This window comes from Octopus sinensis, linkage group LG5 (assembly GCF_006345805.1).
Source record: "Octopus sinensis linkage group LG5, ASM634580v1, whole genome shotgun sequence".
Taxonomy (NCBI): Eukaryota; Metazoa; Mollusca; class Cephalopoda; order Octopoda; family Octopodidae; genus Octopus; species Octopus sinensis.
In genome coordinates, this window is record NC_043001.1 from 72,295,542 (window position 1) to 72,308,875 (window position 13,334).

A 13,334-nucleotide genomic window follows, 5' to 3' on the forward strand; every position below is an offset into this window, starting at 1 on the left:
CATAAATTTTTTTTTTAGTATAAAGCAGATGTTAAATGAACTAGTGTTTGTAATATTAATTAACATGAAATTTTAATGGTAAATTTTAATTTAGATGACTTTAAAAAGTAAGTTTGTATCATAGAACCAGCAGTAGTCTCGGGTAGATTTGTATCAAAAGAGTTAAAGCATTGTTAAAGTAAATTTTAGCTATATATGTGAATGCATTTGACTATGTTTCAGTGTTGCTGGTATTTCTGAGATGAAGCCCAATTGCCAAAGGTTGTAACACTAGTATAACTATTTCATATCTTATTGCCCTTTATGTGGAAGCACAATGGCCAAGTGGTTAGGACAGCGGACTCGCAGTCAGAGGATTGCGGTTTCGATTCCCAGACTGGGTGTTGTGTGTGTTTATTGAGCGAAAACACCTAAAAGCTCCACGAGGCTCCAGTAGGAGGTGGTGGTGACCCCTGTTGTACTCTTTCACTACAACTTTCTCTCACTTTCTCTTCCTGTTTCTTGAGTAATGCTGCAATGGACTGGTGTCATGTCCAGCTGGGGGGTACACATATGCCACATAAACTGGGAAACCAGGCCCATGAGCCTGGCTAGGCTTGAAAAGGGCGACATTTATTGTTATTGCCCTTTATATCAAGTAATGCAGAATAGATTGTCTTTGATCTTAGACCTGCTAGACCAGGGCTCACCTGGGACTAAGTAGCAATGACAGTGACCAGAACCATGTTGAATCTTACACATTCATTGTATGTATTGCATGATAGTGTCTCTGTAAAAGATGGCTCCTGACATCTAGGCTAAATCACCAAATATTTATTTTGATGGTATTCTGAGTTACTTTCCCAATACAGATTAATTTATCACTAGTTTTGTGATAACGTTGTTGTAACTGTTTTGTTTTTTGACTCAGTCAGGGTGTGGAGAGTACCCTTGACTCTTCTTGGGGTCTCTGAAACTAGTTGTGGTGTAGGAGTAAAAAAAAGAAAAACAAGAAGTTATTTTCAACAGGAGTTCTGGCCCAAATTCTTGTAAAAGGAGTAGTTTTGGTTTCAGTCCTGCTGTGTGGCACTTTGGCCAAGTGCCTTCTAATATAACTTTGGCTTGACCTAAGCCTTGTGGGTGGATCTGGTAGATGGAAACTGAGAAAAAAACCCATTATGTGTGTGTGTGTAGATAAATACATGCCTACATATACATTACACACACACATATTCAAGTGTGGTCGATGCCAGTACTGCCTGACTGGCACCTGTGCCAGTGGAACGTAAAAAGCAGCATTCGAGCATGGCCGATGCCAGTGTTGCCTGACTTGCTCCTGTGCCGATGGCATGTAAGAGCACCATTTGAGCGTGGTTGATGTTAGGAAGGGCATCCAGCTGTAGAAACCTTGCCAAATCAGATTGGAGCCTGGTGCAGCCTCCCGGCTTGGCAGTTCTCAGTCAAACAGTCCAGCCCATGCCAGCATGTTAAACAGTGATAATGATGATGATGATGATCTATAAAACCCATCAGATTAACCCTTTAGCATTTAAATCACCCATATCCGACCCAAATGTTCTATCTGTTTTATGTTCAAACCAGCCAAACCCAGTCTCTCACACCTACCTTACAATGTCATTTAAAAAAATGCAATCACATCATTCAAATCTCAAAGCTCTGAGATAAATGCATAATTAATTCAAAACATTAATTATGGACATGTTTCTGGATTAGAATCATAAGATTCATTTCTGTTATCAACATAATACTTTGATAAATAAATCTGAAGATGCTAGGAAAACTTAACCCCTATATTTCTGACCAAGCGTCATCAGAACATATAAAAGCTAATCAGCATATTGACATTTATATAGACGAGTGGAATCGAAGACTGTTTGATTTCATTGTTTTTCTTCTTTTTTGCCATGGGTGAGTTACAAATTTTGTTGTCTGTGGAGACATATTTTTGTAGAGAAAGGAAATAGTAGTCTTTTGGCTGCTATTTCTAAAATTTTCGGTATGTGGTCAAGCAACTTGTTGCTAAACCCTTATTGTTATAATTATATATACACACACACACACACACACACACACACATACACACACACACACACACACACACATATATATGTATATTATGCACACACTTACACACCACACACACACATACACATACGCAAATAGATATTTATACATACACACATATATATCTCTTTTACTCTTTTACTTGTTTCAGTCATGTGATTGTGGCCATGCTGGAGCACTGCCTTTAGTCGAGTAAATCAACCCCAAGACTTATTCTTTGTAAGCCTAGTACTTATTCTATTGGTCTCTTTTGCCAAACCGCTAAGTTACAGGGACGTAAACACATCAGCATTGGTTGTCAAGCGATACACACACACACACACACACATATATATATATATATATATATATATATATATACACACATGTATACGACGGGATTCTTTCAGTTTTCGTCTACCAAATCCACTCACAAGGCTTTGGTCGGCCCAAGGCTATAGTAGAAGACACTTGCCCAAGATGCCACACAGTGGGACTGAACCCGGAACCATGTGGTTCACAAGCAAGCTACTTACCACACAGCCACTCCTACTTGGAGGGTCTCCTGTATCAGGACTGCATCATCTATATATTTTGTATACCATGTATACTTTTCATCTCATTTCTCCACCACTCGCCCTTTCTTCCCATTCCCTAATTTTATAACCTCTACACAGACTCTATCTTGACAGAATCATTAAAGTGCCTGACAAAATGTTTGCTGGTATTTATTTTGGTTCTTTATGTTCTGAGTTCAAATTCCTCTGAGCTTGACTGCTTTTCATCCTCTCTCTTTACTCTTTTACTTGTTTCAGTCAGTTGACTGTGGCCATGCTAGAGCACCGCCTTTAGTCGAGCAACTCGACCCCGGGACTTATTCTTTGTAAGCCCAGTACTTATTCTATTGGTCTCTTTTGCCAAACCACTAAGTGACGGGGACATAAACACACCAGCATCGGTTGTCAAGCAATGCTAGGGGGACAAACACAGACACACAAACATACACGCACATATATATATATGATTGATTGATTGATTGATTCTAGTTTCAGCTTATGAGCTGTGGCCATGCTGGGGCACCGCCATTTGGTGTTGCTACTTGGTTTCACTTCATGGAGGCTTTCTAGCAACTGCTATTTGGTGCATGAGAGAGTTCGATGCAGCTGCCCTCATCTGCCCCTCCTGCCGTGAAGTTGGTTCATCTGGGACACCTGACAGGAAGAGATCCAGCTTCATTTTAAAGACATCTGTATCCACCCCATGCAGGTCTCTCAGGTTCTTCGGGAGGATATTGAAGAGCTGTGGGCCTCGGAAGCCCAGGCTATCACAGAATCTTGTCCTACATCTTGATGGCAAGTTTGGAGTCCTAGGCACCATGCAGTGGCGCCCAGTTCTGGCGTTTGCGTAACTCTCGATGCCAAAGTTCAGGACACTTCCCTCCAGGATCTTCCAGATGTATATTATGGCATATCTTTCCCGCCTACGCTCCAGGGAATATAATTTTAATCTCTTGAGTCTTCCCAGTAGCTTACATTCTGCATAGAGGCTATCTTCTTCGTGTAGCTTCGTTGGATCGCCTCAAGTTCTGTGATCAACTTGACACTGGATGGTGACCATAGCTGAGAGCAATAGTCAAAGTGGCTTAGGACAAGTGTCTTCCAGAGGACCATCATGGTTTCTTGTTTTCTTGTTCTAAAGGTTCTAAGAATCCATCGAGCCAGCCGTCTACATTTCATTGTCAGTTTAGCAACATGTACATGAAAGGTCGCGTCATCACTCATGTGAATACCCAGGTCACGCACTGATTGTGCCTCTGGGATTGCAATCCCTCCGGGTCCAGTGTATTCATTGGGTATTGCATTCAGTTTTGCATGCTGATAGTATAAAGCTTGAAACTTTCCAGCATTGAACTGCATGCTATTCTTTTCAGCCCACTTGTATATTTCGTCCAGCTCACATTGCAGGTGTTTAGTGTCCTCAGGGTTCTGTATTTCCTGTGAAACTTTTGTATCATCTGCATAACTTGTGATCGTGGCTCTCTGCGTGGCTGAGGGCATGTCTGAGAGGGCCATTATGAACAGTAGTGGTCCCAGAACAGTGCCCTGCGGAACACCGCTCACTATTTGTGTGTTAATGGAGGTGGCCCCATTGGCTACTACCACCTGACTTCTATCCTTCAGAAAGTCATGAAGCCATTCTCCCAGTTTTCCAACTATGTTGAGATCACGCAGTTTGTGACATATCATTCCATGATCGACTTTATCAAAGGCCTTTGCAAAGTCGAGATATATCACTTCCACATTTGAGTGGTTGAGCAGCCGTTTCAGCACCCAGTCGTAGTGTTGTAGGAGCTGAGTTAAACAGCTTCTCCCTGGTCGGAAACCATGTTGGGTGTCGGGCAGCAAGTTATTCTCTTCAAGGAAGGTGATCAGCTTCCTTCTGACTATTCGTTCCATGACCTTGCTGATGTGTGAGGTCAGAGAGATAGGTCTATAGTTCTTGGCTTCCGCTCTGCTACCTCCTTTATGAATGGGGCATATTTTACCTTCCTTCAGTTTTCCTGGAAGTTTGCCAGCTGCAAGGAAGCTCTGAAAGAGGAACTGCAGTGGTCTTGCTAGGACTCTCTTACATGCTTTTAGGAGGATTGCCGGGAATCCATCGGGGCAGTAGCTGAGTCTGTTTTCATTTCATCTATAGCCTTGGTTACATCGTCTTCCTTTATATCGATGTAATCTATCGTCGCCGCCTCTGATTTTATATCTGCAGTGGTAAAAAAGTCAGTTGGATTGGTGATTTGGAGATGCCCAAGGGGTGGAGTGAAAACACTCTTGAATTGCTCATTCAGTATTCACTTACTCTCATTGGTTTTCCTGTAAGTGTGCCATCCTTTTCGAGGAGTGGCCCTATTCTACAGTGCACTGTAGCTGTTTCTTTGGCATACCTGTAGAAAGCTCTGGGGTTAGATTTTATGTTTTCTATAGCCCAGGCTTCTTTGTCTGCTCTTTTTTTTCATGGGAGAGTTGCAGACATTTTTCGATTTCCAACAGTTTTATTTTTAGGCGGGACTTTTCACTGCTTTCAATCTGTTTGTTTAGGCGATTTGAAAATTTTGTACGCCGTCTCATTAAAATTTTCCTCTCTCTGGGGATTTTGTTCTTGTGTACAGTGGCCTTTCTCTCTGGGACACATTTGTAGCATATGGCTTGCATTACAGACATGAATTGTTGAAGTTTCACGTCGATGTCTGGCGAGGAGAGACATTTAGGCCAGTTTTGTTTGAGGATCTCTTTCTCAATTTGTTTCCAGTTTGCCTTATGGTAGTTCAAGCTGAAAGATTTTGAGGGTTTCTTGTAGGCTGCATGTCAGTGCTCTCTTTTGGCCCGTACATGGTCAGCTCTATCATGTTGTGATCCGAGAGTAGTGTCGGTGTCACTTTCACATTATGGATGAGATCCATGTCATTTGTGAAGCAGAGATCCAGTGTGTTACCTGCCCTGGTTGGTTGGAGTATTACCTGCTCCATGTACAGGGTGTTGATGAGGTTCAGGAGGGACCTCGCCTGTCCTCGTTCACATCTTGTCATTCCTGGGAGAGAAAGGCCCTCGGGCCATCTGACATTGGGCAGATTGAAGTCTCCCATAAGAAGCACACCTATGTGTTGTTCTAATGTGGTTAGAATTTCTTCTATTTTTAAGGCAGTCTTCAAACTTGCCCACATGGCTTGGGGCATCTGGAGGGCGATATGTAGCACACACAACTACATCAATTTGCTTAATATGTACAATTAGTGTGTCACACACCGAGTTTGAGTATGACAAGAGGACCTGGGGTGTGAGGTCCTCACGGATGTACATAGCAACACCTCCATGACTCCTTTCTTTCCTGTCGGTCCGTAGTACAGCATACTGTGGTATGTGTAACTCCGCATCTGCTATGTCCGGTTTCAGGTGCGTTTCTGTAAGTGCTATGCATATGGCTTGATTGCATGCAACAAAGTCTCTCAGGAACGGGATCTTTGTCCTGTTACTATATATACATATATACATATATACGATGGGCTTCTTTCAGTTTCCGTCTACCAAATCCACTCTCAAGGCTTTGGTCGGCCCGAGGCTATTGTAGAAGACACTTGCCACGCAGTGGGACTGAACCCGGAACCATGTGGTTGGTAAGCAAGCTACTTACCACACAGCCACTCCTGCACCTGCTTAGGTTGATAAAATAAGTACCAGCTAAGCACTGGGGGCAATGAACAGTTCCCCTAAAATTGCTGCCTTGTGCCAAAATTTGAAACTGTTATTATTTTGTTATCATTATTATTATGATTATTATTATTTGTGTCTGAATCAATAGGATGTTTGTTTGCAACTTGTAAGTTTCCTTTAAAATTTGTTGTTTTATTAGTTGGTATTCCAAATTTTAAAAAACTATTAACTAAATAACCCAGCTCTCTGCAAATGGGGTGAACTGGCCTAGTGAGAATTCACCTCTTAAGGGTGAATTTTGAGATTTTAAATTGCAAATTTAATGCTTTAAAACAAAAAATATCAATATGGCTTTCCAACTTAAAGAAGCGAAGGCTGTTGGAACAGCTGCTTTGACATTGCTTTCCCACCATTAGAAGATGTGGTCGGAAAAGAAAGTACAGAGAGCAGCAGCAACAACAACAGCAACAGTAAACTTATAGATCTGGCTGGAACTGTCCTAAAGGAATACAAGGTGGTGACAGGAGTAAAAATTGAGCAAGAAAATCAGTGATCTCGCAGTTTGGCACCTGGAGAGGCCATCCAATGACATTGTGGGACACTGGATGGGAGGACTGGTTAAATTGCTCAGGGTTTGGTTTGGTCTGGATTTCCAGGTGGAGAAGAACTGGGATGAAATGATGAGCAAGGTGGCCAGTTTCATCCAGAAATGGGCCAAGAGGTTGAGTAGAAGTTACAAATACTTACATCATGTCCATTATATATAATCACCTGACCATTGTGCCTTGCCCCACTTTATGTCTGACCAAAGTAGAACACATGCTTTTCTGTTTTCTGTGGAAGGGACATATTCCACTGGTCAGGTGCTCCATTTGCTGTTAACACCTGCTGAATGGAGGGCTGGGTATGTCATGACTGTTGATGTACAGACATGTGCTGAGGCTACGACACATCCAGCAATTCCTTGATGGGGATCAGGTATGGTTGCTGTTTATCAGACAAGATTTTCCACAGCTTGTCTCTTTGACCGAGATGCAGTCCTCAATCCAATGTAGACCAAAGTAGGGTGCCTGGCACCTAGAGTGCTGTCAGGCACTCACAATCCTCTGTTAGTCAGGCAATGTTGTCATAGAATTTCCACTCTGGCATTCTATAGAGGGTAAGTGTTGGGCAAGTGTGACAACATTCTCAGGGAGACTCTGGGTGTTGAGGAGAATCAACTGGCTGGTTTGTTCTCGGGGACTTTCGGGCTGGGGCCTATGGTTGATTTCCAGAAATCCTTAGCTGGGCAGTGCTACAAGGGGCCGTTACTGGTTTGGGATAAACTCTACAGACATGGAAGTGATGTGAGCCAGACTTGCTTGTGAAGTGCACAGAGTGTTCTACACACTCTTGTCCAGTGCTTAAACATTTCTACCTTGTCAGTTTATGCTGTCATGTGTAAGATGGATTGAGCTATCAGTTGAGCCCATTGTGAAGATTAGCCCACTGCTTTCCTTTAGCTGGGAAGGGAAGGCAGTGTTTCTTTGTCTGGTAGCTTTAGCAAAAGAGGTTGTGTGGTGAAACAGATTGAACTCTTCAGCTAAGCCCTCAACTTTTTGAAGTTTCACTTGAAAAGGTAAGTGAGGGTAGCAAAAGTAGTGTTGTCTCACAGCAATTTTGTTAAAAGATGGGTGAATGTTGCAAGCTCGGTCTGATTGAAAAGGCTTACTCTTAACATGTGCTTGTAGGTTGAAGGAGGACAATGTTGAGAGGGTGCTTGCCCTAGTGGTCAGGGTGACCGAAGTTTGGTGGGGTCTCTATTAGCAGCCCTAGGAAGTCTCCCTCTTTTGGGAATTATTCATTGTAACTATTTTTTAAACTTTTTACATACCTTTTATGTAACCCCACATTGTATTGTCCTGTACCACCACCATGTGAACCCTTAATGGTTAATAAAGAAAACATACTTTATGTTTAAATTTCTGAATTTTTATCACTTCTTATTTTGAACTTGACAAAGACAGATATACTGTTGAAATATCGTTCAATAAAATAACCTACAATCGAATCGCGCTCTTCGTCTTGACTGTTTACCTTTGTGAAGAGTTACGTCAATTCTTTTTTAAAAATATATTATTATTGTTATTGTTATTATTATTATTCTCGTTCAGTGACTGGGCATTGCTGACTTGTTGGGTTATGTTGAACAGCTGCTGTCATGTAGGACGGATCTGTCTGTCAGCCAAATCTGTAGTGATGATTGCTATACTGTCTCCTTCAATCGGGCAGGCAAGGCAGTTTTCCTTTGGTGGATAAGGCTGAAAGGCATGAGGACAGATATATTCCTCTTTGGTAGATCTCACATTGACTTCTTCAAGTTTCACTTGAAAAGGAAATTGAGGGTGGAGAGGGAAGTGTTCTCCTCGAGCGAGTTTGTTGCAATGTGGGTGAAAGTTGCAAAAATGGTAAGAGTGGATGGTACCTCTCTTAGTGTAGACCTATTAGTCAGAGACAAGGAATTGGAGAGGGTACTTGCTCCTGGGGTTTCCGGGAAATCTCAGACAGTGGGGTTCCTCTATTATCCCTAGAGGCCTTCCTGTACCAGAAAGGTCACATCTCTATTATCCTCCCTGCCATTTTTTAAAAACCTTTGTATGCTATTCATATGTCCCTTCCTTTTCAGTGTATACCATGTATACTTTCTTTCTTTTCATCATTTCATTATATGGGAACCCCAACACTTTATATCTGTCTTTGTATTGTCCCCTTCATCCTTCGCCCTTGTGGCAAATAAATGAAATCATTATTATTATTGTTGTTTCCAGATTAAATTTTTAAAATGAATTTAACAAACTACATCTTTCCTTTATTCTCTTGTTTTCAAACTATAGGATCAACAACTGTATTGGTGCCAATAACCACAGAATATTCATAGTCTGCATGATATTTTTTCTATTCTGCGGTCTTTATGGTTCTCATTTAACATTTACCACAGTGTGTACACCAGAGATGTATTTTAACTGGATTCTCTTCCCAAATGATTGTAGATTTATCTACAGTGACTTTCAGTAAGTAAAAGAACATAAAAAATATTTCTTCTTTTGTTGTGATTATTAGCTTTGGTCTCCTATTATAACATATACTGTACTGTTTTAGAGATTACCCTATGCTATGATGTCTCTCCACTCACATGTCATTTCCCTTTCTCTCATCCTTCTCCTGTCTATTATATTATTACTATTCTGCTGGTCTCCACCCCTTCTGAACTGCCAGTCAACACCTATGCTTCCCACTCCCTCTTCAACTCATATGTATCATTGATTACTCCTCCACCATTTACTATATTCACCCCTCAACCCTATCCATTCTTTAGTTGTCATCTACTGTCCCCTACTTTCTAGCTAGCATATTTATCATCAACCCCACCCCACTTCAACCCTTGTTCTTAATTACAGTTTATTCGAACAACTACTCCATCTCTAACCATCTACTATTCTTCTTATACACTCTTGCAAACCCTATCTACTCACCCTTCACATTTCTGCCCAACCTCTAAAGTCCACTCTGATACTTCATCACCATTATTTTATCCCACTTTCCAGCTCCACACTTATTCTTCCCATCCACCCTTGTATAAATTGAGTAGCTATGTATTTCCTCTACAACTAAAGACTTGTTCCCATCCCTCTTTCGTACCTTTCATCATCTAACTCAAAGCTTCCCCCACTACCCTTTACTATAGCCATATCACTTGTAAGTGCAAGTGATCTTAGCATTTAGATTATTGTCAGATTTAATGCTTATTTATTCACATTGTTTTGAATTAATCATGTATTACCTTGTAGCTTTGAGATTTTGATGATCTGATTTTTTAAATTTTTAGACTGACATTGTAACATAAGTGTGAGAGGTTGAATCTGGCCTGTTTGAACATAAAGCAAATAAGATATTTTGGTCAGATATGGCTAGTTTAAATGCTTAAGAGTTAATTATGTTAATATAAAAATTACCTAATCATTAAAGAGTTGTTTTAAAAGTTTTAGCTGACCACAGAAATTAGCAAAAATCATTTATGACATGAACAATAATCTGTTACACTGTGTAACAGGATTTTTGTCCTTAGGTAGCAACTATTATTTCCTATTTGCTTACCCCTAGAAAGTATGAAAACTTTGCTTTTGTTACATTTATTCAAACCCCAAAGAATCCCTCTCAACACAAGGCTATGATGCTCCTCACCTACTCCTGCTCATGATCAGAGATGCACATACTGTCAGTCATTAAGGAATATGTTTAAATAGTTAAGGTCAAGCAACTGACAAGCAAATCTGTGGTATTGAGCAGAATATTTGTTATAATGATATTTCTTCTTCAGTAACTCAGTGCTGAATCTGTCTGAAATGTAATGGAAAATATGTTAGTTTCAAAACATTGATGTCTAGGTCACAAAGGCCAAGTTTGAAGGGAATAGTAGTCATTTCCCTTGATTTCTAGATAGAACCAAATAGGAAATAACACTTCCTGACCAAAGACAAAAAAAAATAAAATAAAAATTTTGTTACACAATGTTATCTTGTCTCCAAAATTCTGTGCTTCCTGAAATTACTCAACATTACTCTTGATGTGCCAAAGCACCTTTTCCTCTTTATGGCTATTTTATTGTTCCCTTTCTTGTTTTTTTATGTTTTATCCATTGTACTATGCATATATATATCTAGCTTTCATTGCTGTCTTTTCTTAGTTGATTTATATGTCTGCTTTCTGTCCCCTCATGCAACTAAGCAGTGCATTGAAAAGGTTCATTATTATCATGACAGTATTGTTTTAAAACTTTTACTTGGCATCACAAATAACCAAATAACTAACTATGAAGTTTACAATATTCTATTCTCTTGTTTTCCAGAACATCCATTAGCTTTGTGACAGCTTGCTATGTTTCAATAAGCACTGCAGTTATGCTCTTGGCATTTTTACAGCAGATTATGCTGATCAGTCAGAACATCACATCACAAGAGTTGCATCAGGCATTGGTGCGCAAGAAAACCTTCTGTGGTATTTATGCTTATAATAACGTTCACAACAAGGGTTTTTTACGCAACTGGATGGAGTTTATTTTTAGACCATCTCGGAGTATTTCACAGAAGATTCCCATGTAAACATTTTTTTAAATATGTGTGTGCGTGTGGCAGGGGTGGGGAGGGTATGCGTATATATTTATATATATGTAGGTATATATATCTATGTATATGTGTGTGTATGTATATCCATATGTGTGTGTGTGTATGATGATTATGTGTGTGCGTGTGTGTGTATATATATATATATATATATAGATAAATGAAAAGAATGGAGTCGAACAAAGATTTTAACAAAATTCCTTTACTTTCGACATATGTTTCGAAGACTGCATACTCTTAATTTCGAAGGAATGAAGGTTGCATTATGCCGTCTTCTCATCAGGAAATACAAGGAACCTCTATCAGCCTCAAGACAAACAAAAGCTTCTTACCGTCTGCCTACATGGTTTCCACAGTGATAATTTTAAATAAATACTCATTATCACTGTGGAAATCATGTAGGCAGACGGTAAGAAGCTTTTGTTCATCTTGAGGCTGATAGAAGTTCTTTGTATTTCCTGATGAGAAGACGGCATAATGTAACCTTCATTCTTTCGAAATTAAGAGTATGCAGTCTTCGAAACATATGTCGAAAGTAAAGGAATTTTGTTAAAATCTTCGTTCGACTCCATTCTTTTCATTTATTCATATAAAAAAACACACAAATTTCCACACACGAACATGGGGTTCGGCCCTTGGCATGTAACTTCAACCGTGTTTTACTGACGTGAATTTGCTACCCAGGTATCGATTAACCGAATTATCCATACTAGGATAATTCATTCATCTACTTATATATATATATATATATTTATATATACACACACACACATCATCACTATTTAACATTTGTTTTCCATGCTGGCATGGGTTGGGCAGTTTGACAGGAACTTGCAAGGTGAGAAGACTGCACCAAGCTCTATTGTCTGCTTTGGCATGGTTTCTATAGCTGGATGCCCTTTCCAATGCCAACCACTTTACAGGGTGTACTGGGTGCTTTTTACATGTCACCAGCACTGGTAATTTGCAAAACTACCTCCTCCTCTCTTAATTGGGAGGGGGAGTAGTATTGAGGGAGGTGACTTTGTGCCAATTGATGAGAGGTTAAAATATAACAGAGGGATAGAGGTAGGTGTCTTGCTGTAGAGGAGATACCTGGACACCCCAGTTGGAAAAGAAAGGAGAGAAAGGGAGAAAAAGATAGATAGATGGATAGGAAGATAGATAAATACATAGAGAGAGAGAGAGAGTGAGAGAGAGATGATGATGATGGTGGATATGTGTTGAGATATGCCCTTAAAGTACAGTGGGAGGTGAATATAAGTGAAGTGGTACTGGACAGGGTGAGTGGGCAGGATGGGTAGAGAGGGAAGTATCACAAAAGTGTTAGGAGAGATTGGGTTGAGATGATTATAGCAAGGGATGCAAATGATGGTGGGGGATATAGGAGTGGCTCAGGGAAGTTATGGTAGATATTTGAAGCCATTGAGAGTGATAGCAAATAAGAGAAGTATTAATGATGGAGTATAGCAGAGAGGAGAGAGAGCAATGGCAGAAGGCACAGAAAGGACGTGATTCGTGGAAATAGTTGGCAGGAAGATAATCAGAAATGAAATTCTGCTCTCAGGGGATTAAAGCAGTTGAGTAAAACTATAGATAGATAAATAATGAATTAGAGGATGAGATGTGGGGGAAATGCTTGATGGGTTAGAGAGAGTGGAGGTGGGGCAAGACCCTACATGTACAAACATTACCAAGCTGGTTTTAGGATATCTTTTCTGCTCTAATGGACAGGTCTTCTTGAGCACAGCAAAACCCCAAGCATCTTGGTCCTTTGTCATCTCCCCCATAAGACTCAGTATCTTGAGATTGGCCTTCAATACCGTCATGCCTTCATGAGTCTTTCTCTTCCACAAATTCCATCCACTTTAAACAATTAGCATTTCTTTATGCAACTATTCCTCATCCATATGCATCACATGGCCAA

General features: G+C 40.2%; 1 protein-coding gene across 3 annotated transcripts in view; it reads left to right on the plus strand.

Moving 5' to 3' along the window:
• Positions 1-11,394, plus strand: part of LOC115211945 (palmitoyltransferase ZDHHC23-like) — a 33,018-nt gene extending 21,624 nt beyond the window's left edge. For all 3 annotated transcript variants that reach the window (XM_029780698.2, XM_029780699.2, XM_036502733.1), the window contains 2 exons: positions 9,122-9,298; positions 11,134-11,394. In XM_029780698.2, coding sequence (XP_029636558.1) covers positions 9,122-9,298; positions 11,134-11,386 — 430 coding nt within the window. In that variant the 3' untranslated portion in view covers positions 11,387-11,394. The remainder of the gene's footprint in view (positions 1-9,121; positions 9,299-11,133) is intronic.
• Positions 11,395-13,334: the final 1,940 nt, after the last annotated feature.